This window comes from Mytilus galloprovincialis, chromosome 3 (assembly GCF_965363235.1).
Source record: "Mytilus galloprovincialis chromosome 3, xbMytGall1.hap1.1, whole genome shotgun sequence".
In the NCBI taxonomy this organism is placed as follows: Eukaryota; Metazoa; Mollusca; class Bivalvia; order Mytilida; family Mytilidae; genus Mytilus; species Mytilus galloprovincialis.
This window is the reverse complement of record NC_134840.1, coordinates 102,363,210-102,386,642: the sequence shown is the minus strand read 5'-3', so window position 1 is coordinate 102,386,642 and position 23,433 is coordinate 102,363,210. Positions and strand designations below refer to the sequence as shown.

At 31.8% G+C, this 23,433-nt stretch overlaps 1 protein-coding gene across 4 annotated transcripts; it reads right to left on the bottom strand.

The window, feature by feature from the left end:
- Window positions 1-3,348: 3,348 nt before the first annotated feature.
- Window positions 3,349-23,433, bottom strand: LOC143069592 (embryonic polarity protein dorsal-like). 4 transcript variants are annotated; one of them, XM_076244307.1, is made up of 13 exons: window positions 23,295-23,392; window positions 20,750-20,849; window positions 18,721-18,867; window positions 12,674-12,915; window positions 11,786-11,931; window positions 11,207-11,298; window positions 10,633-10,773; window positions 9,257-9,355; window positions 8,172-8,266; window positions 7,658-7,799; window positions 6,500-6,568; window positions 6,023-6,100; window positions 3,349-5,420 (listed from the first exon to the last, which is right to left on the bottom strand). In XM_076244307.1, exons 2-13 carry the CDS (start codon window positions 20,763-20,765, stop codon window positions 4,894-4,896), a joined length of 1,794 nt encoding a protein of 597 aa, XP_076100422.1. In that variant the 5' UTR covers window positions 20,766-20,849; window positions 23,295-23,392; the 3' UTR covers window positions 3,349-4,893. The 4 variants fall into 4 exon arrangements, with proteins under 4 accessions (XP_076100422.1, XP_076100424.1, XP_076100421.1 ...); XM_076244309.1 differs by lacking the exon at window positions 20,750-20,849 and having other exon boundaries at window positions 23,295-23,433; XM_076244306.1 differs by lacking the exon at window positions 23,295-23,392 and having other exon boundaries at window positions 20,713-20,818.

Below are 23,433 nucleotides of genomic sequence, written 5' to 3'. Positions count from 1 at the left end.
ATGGACCTTTTTTCCAGATGGCCTTAGTTTTGTTATTATTTAAGATAATCAATCGTTTTTAGAAAATGGAGCACAAAAGATGGTTCCATCAAAATCTATAAAAACACTCGGAAGTATGATCTACATTTCTGATATCAAATTTACAGATATTGCAATGTCATCCATAATAGACCTATTTTACTGAATCAACTAGTACCAGTACTATCACCTAAATGAGATGGTATGTGGGATAATTTTTGTGAATAGGTTATTTTTGCTTATTACCCAAGTATTCTAAACCCTTTGAATGAATTTGATTTTTGGAGTCAGGAACACTACGAAAATAAAACTCTGCAAGCAGGATTGTTTCTTTAACTCATTCGCACAAAGAGATTTCTGGAAATATTTTCTCATGGAAATTGAACCCACCCCCACTGAAAAATTGTAATTTTTTTATGCTGTGACTGACGCTCATCTATTAAACTATGTATTGAGATTTTGAGGCGGATGGCATGAGTGGGGTTGGGTGGATGTAGAATATTTTCTCGTGGGTTTGAACCCACCCCCACTGAAAATTGTCATTTTCAGTCTATTTTTCGATTTTAAAACGACCTTGAGAGGTGAAAATTGACCAGACTGTGTTTCTTTGTCATTCGAGTATTACCCTATAGTTACAGAAGTCTATTCATGGGACCTACGTGTCTTGCTGGGGGATTATTATTGTCAAGTCATGTCTGCGAAAATGTCTGTTTTTACGGATTTTTGACAAAACGGTGTTCTAGATTTTACAGAATTGATTCCTATTGGCCATATTATACCTTTTTTGTGTTCCTGTGCTACCTATGCATGCATTTATGATAATAGTTTATATCTACAGTCACTACCAGTTATGTAGCTGCCAACAAAAGATGCCCACCCCACCTGATTTTGGCTACTTTTCACGGTTTTTCGATTTTTAACTCTAACACGGCTTTCAGAATGCCATATTATCATAAACAGACATCTGAGAAGAGTTTATGGACCATGAACTGCTTGGTTAAAGTCCCTGCCATCATGACAGTTCAGCTGGGGCTGTTCAAGAAAAGTATGGAGGGTCATACTGGCCATCAAAGAATGGTTATCGCCATCACGCCTACAGGCGGGATTGGGGACGAAGGGGTTAAATAACAAAATTTATAGTCCATGCAATAAAACCAAATCATAGAACAGTCCTAACTATGATATTTTAATCTTTCTATTCTTTATGTTTAGTCATAATGCAATGCAATGAATGAACGTTCGTCAATACTTGTTAATTTGTAGTAAAATGTATGTTCTTTAATACTTTTTGAAAGATGGGTGATAATATTTGATGATGAATAGACTCAGCTAGTGGTTGTGGTATGATTGCCAATGAGACAACTCTTCACAAGAGACCAAATGACACAGAAATGAACAACTATAGCTCTCCTTACAGCTTTCAGCAATGAGCAAAGCTATGAACTATGTGCCAGATGAAATTAGTTGTATTTGTTATTTCATCCTGTGAAAGTCTGGGACCTATGCCACAAAATGGTCTTTGTTCTATTATTATTTGATCCTGTGAAAGTCTGGGAACTATGCTGCCAAACTTCTGTACCAGGTGACCATAATTATATTGTCATTTGATCCTGTGAAAGTCCAAGACTTGTGTACCAGATGATCTTTGTTCTATTGTTTATTGATCCTGTTTAAGTAAAGGACATATTTAACTCATGGACCTATGTACTAGATGACCTTGGTGCTAATGTTAATTGATCATGTTAGAGTAAGGGACCTATTACCAGATGACCTTAGCTTTAATGTTATTCTTGATATTTGATCATCTTTAGAGTATGGAACACAAAAGGCAACACAATTAAACCTATGATAACACTTGGATATATGATCTGCATTTCCTGTATGAAATTTACAGATATCGCAATGTTATCTGTATTGGACCATATTAACAGAATCAAGTAAAGTAGGTATTGTGTGACTTAAAATAATATGATGTCAAGATCTTTGTAACTGGTTTTATAATTTTTCTTTTTTTCCAAGTTTTATTATTCCCATTGAAACATTTGATCTTAAGAGTCAAGATAAACATGAAAACAAAACTCTGCAAGCAGGATTGTTTCTCGAAATCACAAAGGTATTAAGTCCAAATCATACTCCAAACCTCACTAAGGGGACTTCAGTGTCTGCCATTAAAGTGATCAATGCATACATCGTTTTCTTTTCAATTAGGTTTGTTTTGTCATTATGCAAAGCAATGAATGAAAAAAGAGGTTAATTTTCAGTAAAATATAGAAAAATGCATGTTTTACCAAACTTTTTAAAAGATGGACGATCTTGATGATGACAAGTAGCCTAAGTATTCCGCTAACTGATGTATCACTAGCCTGTCAACACTGAGGTTGTGAGTTTGAAACCCTCATATGGCAGGTGTGCTGGACTCATTAAGTAGCGCTGAAATTGGGAGCACAATCAATCAAATTCAATTGATGATGACAAGACTCAGCTATTGTAATCATGATGTGTTATGTGTCATAATTAAATTTATCTAAAGTTTATAAGAAAATTCTTGTTGTGATGAATCACAAGTTCCCATCTTAATCAGGACTGTGAAATTCCAATGTAATGTCACTTGCAATCATCCTTATAATCAGTGATTTGTTTCACAACCAATGTGTATAAAACATTCACAGGAAATAGATATATGAAGATGTGGTATGAGTGCCAATGAGACAACTCTCCATGCAAGTAACAATTTATAAAAGTAAACCATTATAGGTTAAGGTACGGCTTTCAAAACGGAGCCTTGGCTCACACCAAACAGCAAGCCATAAAGGGCCCCAAAAAATTACTAGTGTAAAACCATTCAAACAAGAAAACCCACTGTCTAATCTACATAGAATCGAGAAAAATTTTTAACTACATAAACAGACGACAACTACTGTACATCAGATTCCTGGAAAGTTTTTTTATCTGTTCACAAATCTTTAAATAATTAAAAATCCTAAGGAATTTTCTAAGCTGTTCTAACCAAGGTATAGAATCCCATATTAGTTACATATTTTTGAATTTTTGTCCTCTTAAGCTCTTCTTTAGATTTTATTGGCCACCAACTTTTTTGAATCGAGTGTAATTGATGATTTTTATGAAGATACAACACAAGTCTGGCATATACAATAATAGGCCTGGTATCTTTGATGAGTGTTTTTTTTCAAAGTTTCTTCATTGACGAAAAAAATCTGTATCCAGCTGTTAGTTCTGGTTGGGTTTTTTGACAAATGTGTTGTGTACTTAAAATGATTATATTATTTTTTTTCTTAATATATATACTGTACATCAACAAAAACAAGAAAAATGATTATCACTATTTTAATGAGTTATATATGATATTATGACATTATGATTGTAGAATTTATCTTTTGTGTATCAAAAATGATTATTTTAATATATACAACATTTTTTAAAATCAAAATTAATATATTACACTAAGAGCCTTGCATCCAAGAAAAGTAAACAAAAATTTAATAGCACTTTCAGTATCCCCTATCATAGAGATGGTTTGACACACCATGCATAGAATTTAACATTTTTTGGGAACAATCATTGGATTTTTAGGGGGAGGCTTGGAAGTGGTTTGATATTTAATTCTTTAATCAGTTGTATTGGTTTCATTGTTTTAATTTCTTTTTTTTTTTCCTTTTTTTTCAGTTTTATATTTTCTACATTGTCCTATAAGCTCTGTATTCTATATATAAGTTATTTTCCAGTGCCCTTGTATTAATTTTTTTTTTAATTTTCAAATTTAATTTTTCTTTTTATTTCTTCCATGCACAACCCCTTCTAAAAATAAATATCAGCTCCCTTATCCATGATGAAACAATTAATTTACTTATATTTATCTGTTGACTAACTTATTTCTTGGAATGTATCTGAATACCAACATAATCACTACTTCCTGGAAACCATGTACTATAAATAAACTTCCTGTTTTCTATAAAATTATTTATAACTTTATTCTATTTTCACTTTTAAAAGGTGTGGGTGTAACCTATAGCTACTTTCATTTTTACAGGATGTGGGTGTATAACTAACAATGGGGTTTTTGTTGGGGAATTTCCAGAATTTACTAAACATGTAAACAATATTGGGAGATTTTTCTCACATGAAGTACAACCTAGGAATTTAAACAGGACAAAATATATGGCATGTGTATTTGATCTAAACAAAAAATCAGGTCTTGGAATGCCAAATATGGAATCCGGACAGGAAAAGTTTTTGTTGTTGTTTATCATATCTGCCCACCATAAGAAGTTCCCTCCAATTTTTAGACTGATATTTGTCATTGTACATTCAAAGATAAAGGTATAATTTATGACTCAAAACATTTCTTTAAAAGAAATAAAAAATATATCTGGTCTTGAAAATACTTATATTAAAATAATTATCCACACAATGAAAAAACCTAGGAAATATCCCAGAACCCAACTAGTCACATTTTACAAACAGATATTTCTTTCCTAAAAAAACTTCCTTTTAACATTTATGTTATCAAAGCAATAATAATGGTTGTCACTTCAGCAGCGAAAATCATACAAACAGAGATTCAACAAAAATATAAGAAAATAACAAAAACATAAACAAAACACAATTAACAAGCTGCCATTTTTTTTGTGGTTATAAACAGAACAGCACAAGCAACTGACACAATTAATGTGTTCTCTTTTCATTTTTTTCCCTTCATCTAACCATCTTTCAAACATTTCATTTTCTTTCCAAAAATAGAATATTTCTGACAAAATATACCATTCTTCAAATAACCGACACTAGCCAAATCAAGTAACTAACTCTGGTCGGAATTTTGGGTATTTTGAGCACCAAACATTATGCCAATGTCAAAATTCAGGATTGATTTAAAGCATGAATAGCCAAATTAGCTTCGTCTATTTGTCTCTCATCACTAGCTACACTCTCCATTGCCCCTATATTCGGATCAAACTCCACATTCATTAGATTTCCCGATAATTCCAAACTTTCGAAGGAAACACTCGTTCCTTGATCACCTAAATACTGTTGTATCATATTCATAGTGTTCTGTTCAGTATTAGCCGGCTGCATCTGAATATCGTTTAATAATCCAGCGTTTACGAGACCGGATGAAGAAGCTGCCGCTAAATCGAAACCTTGGCTGGATTGGGAGTTTTGCTGCATTTGCATCTCCTGTTGTAGTTTTTGCATGGCAAGTCGCTGTAACAGCTGGTTCTGTAAAGTCTCCGGTAAACTGGCTAACTGAGCTTTTAAACTATCTACGTTAATTGTCATATTTCCAATGCCAGTGTTGTCAGAAGTGCGGACGGAAGAGGTATTTGTTGTAAACTGGCTCGAAGCTCCAAGGTTACTGAATGGGATCTCATCTACCACTGTTGGTGCTGAAAATGTAATGAAGCAAATTTAAAAGTTGTGTAAGAAGATAAATAAAATACCAAAATAAACCCAATAATCTTAAAAATACATAGTTTTTCATCTATCCATTTTGTCTTGTTCATAAATTGTCTCAAAATTGTTGTGCCATATAGATTTTTTACTTTGATTTTCATAATAGCAGTTCCATGCTGTCTTTAATGAAATTCTGATTGACTTAAATTCAATGGCAATTTATATTGAATGCTTAATTATGCATTAAATATAATGGTTTTCAATACTCAGTACATTTTTACAGTAATGAGTTTATAGAAAGTAACCTTGCGAGTGGTTATATGCATAAATCTTTATTGTTTTTACGATTTGGAAAATTGGGTGTAACTGTAGATCTTTTATTGTTTCTGATAAAATTCACAACTTTTACAGAATTTAGAGCTCGACATATTGGACAGACACCTGCCTTTTATTGGAGACTTCATACTGACCTCTTCATGTGAATTTGTTTATAATTGTCTCATTGTTTACCCCGCACCTTCTTATATTCATATTAAACCATTTTGATTAGTAAATAGAAAACCACTAGAAACCCTGGATATAACATAACACTTACTATCAATTTTTTCTTGCTTAATGCGTGATTTTGTGGCTTTAATCTTCAGCCTCTGTTTAATGTCGTCTGGTGAAGGGTCTGTAAAAGAAATAATAATTATATCTTAAATCACTGTTCTATTAATATGTCATGGTGCAAAATCTTTAATATGTAAAACATCTATTGGGGTTGTGACAGAGAGAAATGTATGGCTGTGTTGGAGGAAACTTTTATTTTGTATCATACTTAGTATAAAATTTTTAATTTAAAATCATTATGCCTTATTTCTTTACACAGATTTTTCAAAAAGAAATACGCTGACAAAAAATTTAAACATTGCTTCAATGTTTTCAAAAAATCTCATACATCAAAGTTCCCCGTCATTAAAGTCAAAGTTCACCAACACTAAATATCATCATATAATCTTCCAGTCAGTGTGCCATAATGTATAGATATAGGAAGATGTGGTGTGAGTGACTTGTTTTAAAATAAACTTACTATCTAACAGTCCCAGTGACCTCAGCTGATCTGCTTTCCTCTTTCTCTTCTCAAATATCCTATCTGGATCTGTAATAAGAGAACAAAAAGTCAATATATAGGACAACAAATATGGGAGAGTTCATACAATAAATTAATTATTTAATGCTCTTTTTAGCACTCTTTGCTATATCATGGCAGTCATTGCTGGAGAAAACAAGAGTTTGCACAGAGAATTAATGACTTTCAGCAATAGCAAGGAATTACTTGCAATTTCTAACAAAGCATTAAGACTTTTGCTTACTAATTGGAAGTTTTTATAAAATAAGTTTTTTAAGTCTCTTTATGGTCCATACTTATGTAATGTTCTATTTAATCTTGAATGATTTCTTGAAAGTACCAGTTTTTAAGTTTTTGCATCTGTTTGACCTACTGTGAGTCACATCAGGACACAGAATCTGTTTGACCTACTGTTAGTCACATCAGGACACACACATGCTACTTTTTGTGGTTTCCAGTTTTTCTTGTTTCAATGTTTCATGGGTTTTTTTAATTTATCATAAAACACTCTGCATCTCACAAATCATCAATATGAACAATGGTATACAAACGGATTTTTGCTTTCAGAATACTTTCCAAGTAAAAATTGTAAATTTACAAGCAGATGACTAAAGGGTTAATTCAGATTTAGAATATTTGGTGCAGAATTTCAAATTTGAGATGCTCAATTTAAATACTTTGAACTTGTTTATTTTGGTGTTACCATTATTAGTGAATTGAGGAACGGATGCTTATTTGATACTTGGTTTTGTGGTTTAAACAATTTCTGCTTTGAAGCGTTGAGAAATCTTGTATATTGTTGAGCACTAAGAGTTTTGTGCATGGACAGAAGATAACCAACAAATAATAATGTATTCATAACAATTTTTCACATTAATTCACTTGAAAATGCTATTTTCCTCCGAAAACTAAAATAACCTAAGAATTAAACAATCTGTACAAATTTAAAGTTCTGACTAATGCAGTAGAACTAATGTCTAGATTGCTATCCTAAAATACTATAGTAGCTCTGTATTAATCATAGTTGACAATATTGGACATGGCCATTTTCCTTTTCTTATTTTAGGACCATTTAAAGAAAATTGTACTTTGCTTAACAAGTTAAGAACTGGTATTTACCTGGATCTTCTGGCATATATATAAATGGTATTGGATCACTGGTTTCTGCTGGGTCATTTAATCGTTGTAACTGCATTTTAACCTGTTCTGGTCGTGTAATGTACTGGTCTTTGTATGGCGGGGTTTTAAAAACAATGGCATACTGAAAGAGAATAAGGACTAATTAGTAAATCTGTGTAGTATTTCAATCACATCACTTAGCTGATAAAAGGGAATCATCAAATAAATCAAATAAAGATCTAAAGAAGGCCAAGGGCCGAAACCTATCAAAAATTGGTTTATTGTTACAATAATAATGATAAAAGGGTGTTTAGATATTGCCTTTAAATTATACTGTAAGTGTGGTAATTTTTGACCTCACTTATATTTTTTTCCTTTCAAAATCATAAGAATTTCAAATCAAACAATTAACAGACAATATTTAGCTTTTAAAAATTGTATCTTACTAGCCAAATAAATTCTGAATCTACACTCTGCAAAGCTATGTATATTTTTGTCTTGAACTTCAACATACCTGTCGATGTATATCATTAGCACTAAAATCACCGGAATCTTCCCATACCACATCTCCATTATCATTCTCCTGGTAAAATCTTATTCTAACATCATCTGTAAGAATAAATAATTAAGTTAGGATTTAAGTTTTACGTCAGGGCTTCAAGGTAAAGTTTGATTTCAGTATTTTTGTTAAATTTTGATTTTTAGCAATGGCTGATTTTTTATTCATTTTTTTTGTTGTGCTAGCTTGTCTTAAAAGTTCTAATTTTGACCAAAATTATAAACTAGAAATTAATTTCTTTTTTCTTAATAAATTTAAATCAGTTACACATTTACAATGAAAAGCGAAGTTTAAAGACAAAGTTTCTGATAGTCACGAAATATGCTTGCTGCTTTTTTTTTAATATTTCAGAAAATCAATTTTAAATCATGAAATTTAGATTTTAAAAACAGGTATTTGATATGTTTCTTTCTTCCTTACTGACTGATAAGTTTTGAATGTTAAACCATGCAAAACAAATAAGATACAGTCATGACCTATATTCCTTTCAAATGCATATATAACACAACTAACAGTTTTTCTTTAATCTTCTAGTGTCATCAACCTTATTCTTAAAGAATGTTTCAACTGAAATCAATCGTGTTATACTATAAAATAACAAAAGGCTATGCTAAATATAGAGGAAATCCCAGATATTTGATAAAATCTGTTAAACCTTAATACAATACATTATATGGTCCACAATTTCTTAACAATTCTATGCAGTTTTGCATTGCATAAAATTATAAATAACATTTTCTTCAATTGATGAACCTAAGATTAGTAATCTGGATTACACTTCCCATATATTCAATATAGAATATCCAAACAAAATTTCTCACACCATGAATGATTTCCCATAATTCTGGTTATTAAACATTCAAGGCTTCATGAGTGGAAACCATGAAACATTTAAAAAGGCACTGAGAAAAATGAATGCTCTTTGGCCCATCAACAATTATTCATAAGACATATTTTTACATCCCCCTCTTAAAATGTTCCCTGCTTTCCTTCTCTTCCTTACTCATAGTTACAATAGGAAACAGTAATAAATATCTCACCTTTATTAATTTTTTCACAAAGAAGAAAGACTTCATCCCCGCCTTTTGCTCTTCCAGACGACTTGTCCACTCGACAAATTACTAACTCATTCAATGATTCTACAAAAGTAAATGTATATGTTATTCAAAAATAATCTCTACTTTCACTTTACCCAAGAATAAAACTGTAAGCTATAATTTTGTTGGATAATATGAGATACTAAAATTCCGATCAATTTAACTTGAACGAATTTAAAGTTTTACCCTGCTTAATTAAGACAACAAAACTCTTGCAAAAAAAAACTAGAGGCTCTAAAGAGCCTGTGTCGCTCACCTTGGTCTATGTGAATATTAAACAAAGGAAGCAGATTGAAAATTGACTACAAAGGTCAATAACTCCTACAGGGGTCAATTGACGATTTCGTTCATGTTGACTTATTTGTAGATCTTACTTTGCTGAACATTATTGCTGTTTACAGTTTACCTATATCTATAATAATATTCAATATAAAACAGCAAAATTTCCTTAAAATTACCAATTCAGGGGCCGCAACCCAAAAACAGGTTGTCCAATTCATCTGAAAATTTCAGGGCAGATAGATCTTGACCTGATTAACAATTTTACTTCATGTCAGATTTTCTCTAAATTATTTGGTTTTTGAGTTATAAGCCAAAAACTGCATTTTACCCCTATGTTCTATTTTTAGCCGTGGCGGCCATCTTGGTTTGATGGCCAGGTCACCGGACACATTTTTTAAACTAGATACCCCAATGATGATTGTGGCCAAGTTTGGTTAAATTTGGCCCAGTAGTTTCAGAGGAGAAGATTTTTGTAAAAGTTAACGCCGGACGCAGGACGACGACGGACGACGACGACGACGGACGCCGGACGCCAAGTGATGAGAAAAGCTCACTTGGCCCTTCGGGCCAGGTGAGCTAAAAATCAATTAATAGCTATTATACAGAATTTCCTTTGATCCTACTGATTAATAATTTCCTTTCTCAGCTCAGTAGAGTGATAGGAAAAGAAACTCAGGGGAGCATGTGCTGTTGTCAATGTAGAGTGATAGGAAAAGAAACTAAGGGGAGCATGTGCTGTTGTCAATGTAGAGTGATAGGAAAAGAAACTAAGGGGAGCATGTGCTGTTGTCAATGTAGAGTGATAGGAAAAGAAACTAAGGGGAGCATGTGCTGTTGTCAATGTAAAGTGATAGGAAAAGAAACTAAGGGGAGCATGTGCTGTTGTCAATGTAAACATTAATATTGTCATAGGCAAAATAGTAATTAACATATCATCATTGGTCATCGATTGCTTTTCTCAATTTCGTCACAACACCTTAAACAAGAAAACCATTCTCATCGAGATGACCAATGATAATCTATAAATATCAACTTACTTTTATCATGTATAGGATGCGACACCACCGGGGGAACAATTCTTGTAATTTTTCCATTCTCGTCAGGAAGGAAAACTTGGAAGCACAATCTAACTACATTCAGGTCAATATTATTGGCTTTCTGCATATGTTTAAATCCACCTGGTTAATTAAAACATAAAGTTAAACATCTTTTTACAATTCTACAATGTTTTTCATTTTTGTGTAGTTTACTTAAATATATCAATACTATGTTCTGTTTGTCATGTATGTAGTACCAGTATGCAAGATTCTATTAAGGTCTATGACAGCCTTATTTATGGAAGACTAGGATCTTAATCTACCCCCATCACATTGTTCCAACAAGACAAGTTTCACCATTAAGATTATTTTATAACATTTAGTTACATTGTTATTATGATTTTTGGGTCAATATGGAGATATGTCATACAATGTGAGTTTTTTTTCTTCTGAATTCGTTACTGATAAAAAAAAATCCAAAATAATGTGGTTTATACATCATAAATCTATGTTTATCAATATAACTAAAAATAAAAACACTTTCGTTACACTTGAAATATAATCGGACACCTACTTTGAAAGGGATCAACGTTGATTTCTTTTCTTTGTTTTAAGTTGTCCATCACATCTTTCTTCTTCGCACACTGAATTCCAAGATGTGGGAAGCTGAAAGAATATAAATACTTTGAAAATATCCTATCATAAAGATAGCAGTAACAATAAAATAATTAAATAATAAAGAAAGCAACCCATTTAAGTTGTTATAACAATCAGTGTTCTACCCAGTGTTTTAGCGCTGTGATATTCAGAGCTTTCATATTTCAGCACTGTGCTATTGAGCATACAGCAGTGGTATTCGTTCAAATATTAGCGCAAAAGTTTTTTAAATTTGAAACAATGTAATATGGATAATGGCGCGTTTACCATGGCACTATAAAAAAATCCTGCGAAAAACACTAGATATCAGGGAGAGTGTCACAATATCTTATTTCATCTGGATATCTACTGGTACATGTCAGAGATCAAATATTAAAAAAAATTCTTCAATTTCTCCCTTTTTTCACTTTTTTTTTCGTAATAAATGGCACAATTTAATCTACAAGTACTGACAAAGAAAATAAAAAATATATCAAAGTAGAATATTCAAACTCACCTAATTACATTCGTGTCCTTGACCTTGAGTGTACAGACACCCCTTTTACAGTCTTTCCCTACAAGGTTATGTGGATGAGGTTCATAAGGATTATCTTTTGTTACACACGATACCACTATCACAGCTACTCCTTGATATTGATGAATCTGAAATTTACATATAAAATATATTTATTTATATGACTTTTTTACACTTTATTCATTTCAGTTAAATACCCATGGTATAGAGGTCCTTTATACATATACAGTATATGTCATTTTGGTATACTTTTAAATGGCATATATAATTTTATATTAAATTTTTTCTATTTTTGAAAGTCCGGATTATTGAGACAAGTGAATAAAAAAAAATTACCCAAAATTTTGTTTTTGTTTTTAAAAGGTTACATGATTTTTTTGTGCTTCATTGTTCATATTGAATTCATTCCGTTTTTTCTGCTGTACATTATACTTGCAACCATGTGTGGGAGAAAAACAATCATTACTGAATAGACTTGGTATTTTATCTATTTGATTTTTAAATATACCCAGTATATATGGTATATGACCCTTGTCTCTTGCCGTTCATATAGAAGTCTATATATTTATTCTTTCACAGACATTTCAAGGACAATACATTTAAAGGTAATAAACGACTGAGGTTTATTTATACTTTTAAATCACTGAAATAAAGCATGCAATGTTTACGCACTAAGTAAATTGTTGCAATATCATAGTTGAAACTGAAAATTCTCTAAACAAAATGCTGTATTTCTACATTTTGAATCGCACGATGGTAATAAAAATAAATCTTCTTTTTCAAATTCGCTAAACAAAAATGTTGTTATTTCTTCAATTTGAATGGTACAATCATTGTATTTTTTTTTTCAAATTCTCTTCAATAACTTACTTTAATAGTTGGGAACGACTTCCTATCCTGAGTACTTTTCTCGCCAGGAATACTCCCAGCAGATCTTCCCTCACATTCATAACGGAACCTCAGCCCTCGCTGTTTTGGTTGTTCTACGATTTCTGTATAAATGCCATCAGGAGTAGTCTGGGCCCGTCCAGTAGGTCCTCTGGTTACGGTTCTGGTTGCAGATGTACCAGGACTTTGATCAGCGGCCATAAACCCCTGTAGAAGTTGTTGTGCTGTAAAAGTGGAAAAAAAATAATTTTTTGCAACATAATGTTCACTAGATTAATATTTCCAAAATTTCATAACCATGTGCTCTGAAGGGCACAGCTTTATACAACCCTGCAGATGTTGAACCCTGAACTATTGGGGAAGTATGGACACAACATTCAAGCTTGGTACAGCTCTGAATTTGAACTGTGATCAAATTTTTTACATAATATGAGTTTCTGACACAAAACAAATGTCAAGATCTTACAAATCTATTGCGCAATATTGTGCAATTAAAGATTTCTTCTTCAAACTTTTCAAAAATTTGGAATTTGAGAAATTTGGAAAAACTACTACCACCCCCCACCCCCCTTTTTTTGCAATAAGCCCAAAACCTGACATTCTATACATAATTTAAAAGAAGTGTAAGGGAGGTATATCTGAACAAACCCAACATTGTATGTTAAATGTTTTTGAATTACCTCCCTTACACCATGTACACTGCTTTTAAATTGTCTTAATTGTCCATTGACCAGAAAAACCTAGTTTTTCCCCCTTTTTTGCCCCTTATTCCAAAACATTTTTAGCCATAACCCCCAAAATCAATAGTTACCTTCATGGTATGGAAATTTGTTAAATAATTTCAGAGAGATTCGTATACTTAAACACATGTTATTGTTTGAAAATTGCAAAAATGCTCATTTCCAATCAATCCGAACTTTTTTTTAGTGGTATTGGACCTTATGGTAAAAATTTATAGAGATGCATTCACTAAAACTAAAGTTATTGTCCTGAAATTATATGCGTCTTCGGACGACGATGCAGATGACAACAACATGATACCATTAAACGACGCAATTTTTTTTTGCAGTCGTATAAAAATATTAAACTTTTGCAATTTTTCAATGATTATTATTGCAAGTATACGAAATAAAAAGAAAGAAAATATTACTTACATTATAATGTTTCAAAAACATGAATAAGAAAATTGTATTCCTGGGTATAAATTATTTTGGGTTTAGCTGTTGACTAAAACCACTATATTTAAAATCCAACGGAATACACAATTATAGACGACTGTCAAATGCACATAATGAAACCACATAATTTAAAATTCAACAAACCAACACCTTTTGTTACAAACCACAAAGTTTTATTTCACTCAATGAAAAAAAATATTTAGAGTGTGTTGAAACCACAAAAACTTTATTTGTTATTCTCTAAATTTTTTAGCTACTAAAAACTGTCTGAGATTCTTAATCTGCTTTACTATTTGTATCACTTCTTTTTTTTTCTTATAAATTAGAATGTTCAAGATTTGATCCAAAAAAAAAAATTTCAACCATTTCTTTTATCCTTTAAAAAATTCCCAAAAAATTAAAGAGTAAAATAATGCAACTTACACATTTCAACATTATTTATTATAAATCAAAAGAAAAATAGATGTATTGCAACTAAAACATATTTTTAGCAGAAAAAAAATCCAACAAACAACTAACTGATTTTGCTATATATAGATTAAAGTAATTTACACATGCACGTCTGCAAATACTGCTGACTGTTGAAAATATCCAGGAATGGATCCATGTTGATATATTCATCCATGTTACAGGTATTTTTTTATGACCAGAGAACAACGCAGGATGTCATTTCAATAATGATTACAAAAACCGTCTGTCCCGTTTAAATATACAAATGTATGCAGAACTGGAAACTTTTCCACAGGATATACATTTCGCAATATAAAGAATCTAAAAATAAAGTTTTATGTCACCAAGATATTTTATCTTAAAAAGAGAAGTACTCATTGTATAAGTCTGCCATTTAAATGCTATTGTGAGAATACAACACCAGTGGTAATTAACCTTTTCAAAGTTCATGCTGCAGTGAATAAAAGGGTTACACCAATTATATTTTCAATTCTTTGGATTTTTTGAAAACATATCAAACGTAATTTATATTTTCAAAGAATACCGGCCAAGAAAAACAAGGACCTTAAAATAATGACTAAATGTTATGATTCATACTATATGTCATAATATTTGAATAAGGTGTTTTCTTTAAATTGCCATGATAAAAAAAATCTAGAAAAAGACATTTGGCCGACATGAGTTTGAAGTATTACAATAAAACTGGTCTTAACTGGACCCCTCCGGCAAAAATGGCCAATATTTAAAAATAAATAACAGGGTTTTTTAAAGTGGCATAACAGTTTTAGGCATTTCTATTTTTAACATTTAGTTTTATAAAATCGGATGTGGTAACCAAAAAGTTTGTACCAACAGTTTGGTGTTGACATAACTTTTAAAGAGTACATTTTTAATTGTCTCATACATTTTTTTTTTTGTTGCCTTACAGTTTTTGATATTTCTATTTTTAACATTTAGTTTTATAAAATCGGATGTGGTATCCAAAAAATCGCACAAAAAGTTGGATGTTGACGTAACCTAACCGAGTACAAACAGTGATTTAATATCCTTTCTATAGAAAAGTGTAACAATGATAAACAGGTATTTTTATTATTGTTGCAGAACATTTCTGTTTTTAATAAGTTTCGTTGAAAATCGGATGTAGCAAGCCCTAAAAATTTTTGGGGAAAAATTGTTATGATCTAATCGAATTTCAACAAAGTTTAAAACTATTCCGCTATTTCTCATCTTTTCAGAAAAAAATGTACCCTTGGGAAACAGTGTTTTTTTCTAATTGCTGCAAAACATGCATGCGACTGAGATCAATTACAATTTGTGAATGACAAGCTTTTAATTATAGTCTGTTCTAAGGATTATTGATTTATAGTAACAAAGAACAATCTCAGGTACACACATTCATAATGCTTTTTGGCTGACATGCTAAAATAAGCCATGAATAATTACAGATTTTCATTCTAACTCTATGTCTCTTTAGTATTACCAGTTATAGAGAATAAAAGTTCATTGAAAATATTGATTTCAATATTAGAAGGTTCTTAGGTAGGGGAGAATATTATAGCATTTAAAACCAAAATCCAAATAAGTGGGTTGAAAATTTGGCACCCAAAACTGAATAGCCTGATTAAGACGAGAAGTACATTTTGTACAGAGGATCTTGAGTTTATCTAAGAATTTGCCAAACTTACGCACGCAATAAGGAGCACTTTGAAGCAGTAAGAGCAAAAGCTTTTGAAGTTGAGACCAGATTAGTGTCCCTACCAAGGTGGGGTGTGTGACATATCTTTCTGCAAACTGTTATCCTGTGAAATAAGCAGTTTAGTCCTTTTAAACCAGGTTTCTATAGTTGGGGAATAGAATGAGAGATATATACTGAATTTTTGAGGTCTTTAAACAATTGATTTAAATGGGTTTAAGATCCAATGATCCTCTTTTTTTTGTCTTAGGACGTCCATTTCTCTGAAGAACATCTATTAACATTCAGGTGGTGTTAGTACTATTCAACAGCATCACCTATCCTATATTTTACTCGGGTTCTATACATTTGTAGGTGTTAACATTTAGGTCATTTCAAAATTCGGTCTCTGGTTGATAGTGGTCTAATTTAAAATCATACTACAACATATTTTTATGTTCATATATTTCTGACTTTAGGTTAAATAAGAGGTCTTAAGTTAGTCTCAAGCAAGCAGAGTTTAATTAGGGCAAGTTGAATCAAAATGCCAGTTGATCAGTGCACTGTCTTATTTCTACACCAGTCTGTTAACATAGTATTAAACAATTAAACTAATGGACATCAAACACCAAATCAATTTCACAACATTGAACAAAGATGTTGAAAATCCAGTGTCAGTCGTAGACTTCATGCTTCTACATGTACATTTTTGAGAACACCGAGAATTAAAATTATTGTCCACTTAACTCTCTTTGCCATTCAATAACTTGCATATTGTACACATGTTATAAAAGGAGAAATTATCCCACAAAACAATTATAAACTCAAGTAGATATAAGAAGATGTGGTATGAGTGCCAAGCAGACAACTCTCCATCCAAGTGACCAAGTCTCAATTTGTAAAAGTAATCTATTGTAGCTCAAAGAGCAGTGGACATGTTCTACAGGAGAAGTTGTTTAACATGAATAAATTGAGGAAGTTGTTTCCCTGTAGTGAGCCCCTGTAACATGAATCTGAATGTCATGATGAGTTTACATAAATCCTACTAAGCACAGGATGACCATACATCAGTCAATACTTCAGCTGTACCTTGACGATTATTTTTTTAAGATTATTTATTTTTACTTTAACAGGTGGAAATTATTTGTCATAGATTATTTCACTCCAATTTCTCATTAATTTAAAAATCTTATTTCTTTCAAAATTTAAAGTTAATATGAAATTACTAATGCAGAGGTCAAACCTTGATCAGTTGGGGCAAGTATAGACACTATCTTCAAGCTTAATACAGCTCTAAATTTGGATTGTGATTAAATATTTGACACGGCATAGGTTTCCGACAAGGAATAATGTGGTCGTAGAAACTTTTAATTTGAAATCAGATATTAGGTATGGAACCTTGTGGTAAAATTTCATAGAGATCCATACACAAATTATTATCCTGAAAAAGGAAAATTGTGGTTTTTGGACCACTTCTTTGCCCTAAATTCCTAAAGAGTTTGAACATTTATCCCCAAAAAAACAAATATTGAATAGTACAACTGACCATATAGTACATGTATTTGATAAAACTTTTTTCAACCCCAAAATTCACAGTAACGAATAACGAGTTGTTAATGTCTGTGTCATTTTGGTCTCTTGTGGACAGTTGTCTCATTGGCAATCATACCACATCTTCTCTTTTATATATAGGCAATCATTTCTGAATTTACAGTATACTGCAACAGAACTTATCAAGATGACCTTGATAGGGATAGGATTAATTGGTTGTGATGCTAAGGAATCATTTAATAGGTTATAACCTTATCTGAATTTGTAAAAAGTCTTCTGATATTGGGTCACAAGTTGTGTGCTCTTTCTCCATTTATCAAAATAAAGTACTGTCAAAAGGCTAGTATAGTCTGTGGTTTAAATTTCCAAAATTGAACCTGCCAGACAGTATAGCAGACTATAGCTAGAGTACATTCCACCATGTTAGTTATTGAAATTGTAGAGGACTCTTTATTTTCAAAACTAATAATTTTACCTATAAAATATATTTATAAGTTATTTTTAATCCATACCAGTACCATTATAAACTTGGCTGATATAAATTAAAATCTGTTGGTTGGCTAGGGGTCTATCATGTTTCAACCTTTCAACAAGTGCATTAGCTAGCATTGTTTGTAGGGGTCATTTCTTCAATAAGAACTTATCCAACATATTTGGTTGACAATACATTGGGCCACACTTAAAAATATTTTGGTTTGCCCATACCCTACCCAAAAGTAGAGACAGTGGGTAGGTAGATAGGCCATTTCTTTTTTTTTATTTTGAAAAAGAGAAATGGAAGTGTTGGATGTTTTTTTTTTAGTAATGGAGATCTGATTAAAAAAAACTTTTTCTAATCAAGGCAATAAAAGATTTTGAGTAGACAGCTATTTTCTGGGTAGGTAAGGTTAGGAGTTAAGACAAACAAACATATTCTTTTTTATGGCCTTGTCGTTAGTTTCATGTAATTTAAAAATAAGAAGTAAGGGTATTATTGCCAATGAGACAACTCCCCACCCAAACCCAAATGATGAAGAAGCCAGCATATACAAAGTATAGATCACAGCACAGCCTTCAGCAATGAGCAAAACCAATACATTATTTACAACATGTGCTCGCTCATCTAGATGAGTTGTTGGTAGTCTGAAGGTAAATAAAGATAGTAACCGAACAAAAGTTAACATAGTAAGAGGACTTACCAGCATGTCCTTGGCTAACGTTGTTAGTTGTCAGGTTGGGCTGCGTAGGGTCTAGATTAAGTAAAGGGGACACATCTAGTTCACCACTATTGATTAACTGTTGTAGCTCAAGGCTACTTAGGTTTCCAAGCTCCTCCAGACTGAAATCTGTAAACAAATAATCAAAAGTTATAGATATATGCATTCACCATGTTCATTAGATTTGAAAACTATAAATTTTAATCGTTTTAATTTTATTAGTCAAAATTTGTCAAGGAATTATTGGATACTTAGTCATGTTAATAGTAACATTGTTGCTTAATTTTTAGGTTCTGGTAACTTTTCTAAGTACATGTACAATGTATCTTAATTTTACAATATTGAATATTGAATAAAAGGAGTTACATTTGAATTGGGTGAAAGTCATTAAAACACAAGCAAACTACTTTCTTTAACCATACATAAAATCTAAGATAATGTTTAAAGTGATTTTGTTGGGTTGTTATTTCATCTAATGTATTCCCCAGGCTATATTCATTCAGAAGTATATTTTGATTATGCAACTCCTGGCTGAACTTGTGGAGAACTAACCCAATATAACCTTGATCTATCATATGCATTAAGTTTCAATTTAAGCAAATGTGTGCTGTCTTTTTGTTACAAGGAAATTTAAATATATTAGGTATGTTCCGTACATATGCACTGAAATCAAGTTTTATATATTTGACCCAGATTAAAAAAAAGTGCATCTTTTATCGTATAAACAAACATATCTTGTTTTTATATGTAATAATTATTCTGTCTGGGGTTGAAGAAAGAGTTATAATGTGTGGTGTCAAGCCTAACAGAGGTCCATCTACGTGTATATATTATAATAGATTTGTATTTTGGTTCCAAAGGTTAATGTTTAGTTGACAATGTTTGATTGCTCGATTAAACAATCATGGAAATCAAACATGTTCAACATAATAATACCTCATTAGCATTGTAAATATCCATTGCAATGTATTCTAATAAATTGTCAACCTGTATAAAGCCAGACACCGGAGGCACATCTGACAAGAAGATTCAAATACATATTATTTTTTCATTTACATGAAACAAAATAAGTAAATTTATTAATAAACAAGAATGTGTCCCCAGTACACGAATGCCCCACTCGCACTGTAATTTTCTATGTTCAGTGGACCGTGAAATTGGGGTAAACCCTCTAATATGGCATTAAAATTAAAAAGATCTGACATATCATAGGGAACATGTATACTAAGTTTGAAGTCGATTAGATTTCAACTTCATCAAAAACCACCTTGACCAAAAACTTTAACCTGAAGCGGGACAGATAGACGAACGAACGGACGGACGAACGAACAAACAGCACGACAGACGAACGGACGCACAGACCAGAAAACATAATGCCCCTCTACTATTGTAGGTGGAGCATAAAAAAAACATTTTATACTTATAAAACTATTTTTTAATTAATAAAAAACCTGTGGATAATGGAATATATATATATATATATTGACTGTTATACTGTTCCCAGATAGAATACAGGGCAAACACACCCAGAGGAGTAGACCCAGATAAAATTGCTCCAACACTGAGAAAACCTAATTGTAAGATTACAAAGGAAAATCCCTACGAAGACAAAAAATAACAGCCAGATGTAACAGTAAAAGGTTGAACAAAATAGCATGTTAGACTCTAATTATTGAAACTGTAGAGTTTTTATACATTCACTAGTACTCTCTACCTGTCTGCCTGTTCAAAAGCTGAATTCACTCAGATTTTAATATTTTTCACGTGTTGACATGTAATGCAAACGTCTTCGACTGAAATATATAATTATTATATTGCCTACTCCATGTTTACATGTTGTTTATATTTCCGTGCTGAGAACTAGCCCAAAGTTTCTTATTTGTTTTCAACAGCCCACGACCAGGAAAATATGGCGACCATCTTTATGGTGTATAAAGGAATTTACGATTCGGTCAATAATTATAGCATATTTACCATCAACTGGATTAAATGGCATGGCTTTCTGTCTTACCTTTTGATGCACTCATCGTAGTCCGATTTCTCGGCACAATATTTGCGGCTACTGTCTATTTTAGGCCAAACTGGACTTTCACAGTGAAAGACGTCATATGCTAAAAAAAGAATTCGGGGAAACACAGGATAATAACCCTGTTTTGATTGGACAAAATTGTTCACTACAGTGGGCGGAAAACAGCGAGCTGAGGACTCTCTCAAAGTAGTATTTTATACAATATTTGTGATAAATTGCGATTAAATCTCTGAAAACAACATTGTTTAAGATGACACAAAACCGTGACAAGTATCAGTGGCGGATACAGTTGGGCGATCAATGCATTTGAATAGGGACATGTGGTTGGAACCCCCCTCCACTTTATCCTGGGTTGGGAACCCTCTTTTTAAAGGTAAACGGAAAAAAAGTCACAGGAAAAAAAGTCACGGGAAAAAAAGTCACAAAATTACTAGGAAAAAAAGTCACAGGAAAAAAAGTCACAAGAAAAAAAGTCACAGGAAAAAAAGTCACAAGAAAAAAAGTCACAGGAAAAAAAGTCACAAGAAAAAAAGTCACAGGAAAAAAAGTCACAATATTGTTGCTGTTTAACTCACATCTCTTTCATTTCATAAGAGATATAAAACAAAAATAATTACAACAAGAATGTGTCCAAAGTACACGGATGCCCCACTCGCACTATAATTTTCCATGTTCAATGGACCGTGAAATTGGGTAAAAAGTCTAATGTGGCATTAAAATTAGAAAGATCATACCATAGGGAACATGTGTACTAAGTTTCAAGTTGATTGGACTTCAGCTTCATCAAAAACTACCTTGACCAAAAACTTTAACCTGAAGCGGGACAGACGGACGAACGAATGGCTAAATCCGCCCATGAGTATTACAAAACATTAGAGGGTTGAGTTCATAGTAATGGCGAGCAAGATAAATCCGAGTTTGCCAAACACTTTTTGAAAACCAAATTAAGCATCGATCTTGATCTATAATGTATTAATTGTAAAAGTGTATGGATAAGAACAAGTGAAGATCAGTGACTAATTTGCAAAAGTTAAAAAAGAGTAACTATATAATATAGAACAAACTGGACACCAATGATGAACCCATAAAAGAAAATAGGAGGGCAATATATATATATATGTAGATAATTCACTACATATCGTCATGATTTAGAATTCGGTAAGATCAAAAAGTTTCTTCAACATGATACAAAATTGTGACATCTTTCTCACAGATAGATGCCATGTACACTATATATGTATTTGTTTTTCTGTGATAAATTGTTTGGGGAAAACAGGTTTTAAATCAAACTTTATAAATGGGCACTAGCTACGAGATATGAAACAAACATTGAATATGATTTCGTTTGGTTCTATCATTGAAAAAAAAGAGGAAATGAAGAAACTTTTAATTCGTTTTTGCCAGCCAATTCGGTTCAATTCTATCAAAATAAGCAAAGAAATATCGCTGATGACTTATTCACTTAATTTGCAAGTGAATAATTCATCCTCATTAAATCTGTATGCATGCGACTTTCAATTTAACCACTGAGCTAGAAATTGGTTACGCATGCATAATTCGTGTTCAGTCATCATTCTTTTGCAGGTAAAAACGTTACTTAGCTCTTTTTTTAACCTATAACTTGAAATCAGACCTATAAAAATCCAATTGTACGAGTTAGCAATCTATTTCTGTTTATGTTTATATCGGGTTATATGATCGTCGGCAATATTCGGAGGTCATCTGGATAGTTAATTAGATGACATCTACTCTAGACTAAATAAACACGAAATTCTGATATATCATATTATAGAGTACATGCTTTGTTAACTGTTTATCTCAGACTGATGGTAAACTGGATATACGTTTTAGTATGTAATCATTCAATCACATATACCAATAAAATGATTTGATTTGATTTCATTTGATTTCATTTCATATAAGAATTTGAGTCAGTCAAATCGATGAACATGAATTTGAAAGCTAGTGATCCTTTTCTTAAACATAATGAATGTAATAAGGGTAGTTGCAAGAACTTTCTAGATATTACTAGATTTTGCCTAGTTGTTTATCATTTGTATCATTAGTCCCTCTAAAACTCACACATATATATATTGATATATACTAATAGTTTTCTTTTATTGACTTTCTATCCTTCGCAGTGCATTTGAAAGTTAACGATAGAACCTCTGAAATTAACACAACCTAGTTTTTTTTTTTTTATTCATGTGCTATAGGAAACACTCCTAAATTCCGGATATTTTTAAAGGTAGCTTCAGTTAGGTTTTTTAATTTAAAAAAATAAAATAAAATTTAATACTGTGATCCACGAGGATGACAAATTATTCAAAACACATGTCATATACATTGAATTTTTCGTATTTATAAATGAATATGTATACAAAAACTCTTCCTGGTTTAACACGTACTTTAAAAAAACGTGTGTATTTGTAACCCCTTTCTCGCATTTTCTCACGGTCTTTATTTTCTTGGTGTTGGAGAACCTCTTGTCGGGACTTTCATTTCCTCTGAAAAAAGTTTTTCTTACCTTTCAATCTTCTTTTTAAATTGTTTTCCGGCTCCTGTTTTGCACTATGTTTTTCACATCTACTCGATTTTTGAAACGCACGGTAAATATAAGGATATTCCCAATTTATTATGACATCTTACGTTTTGAAATTATCTTT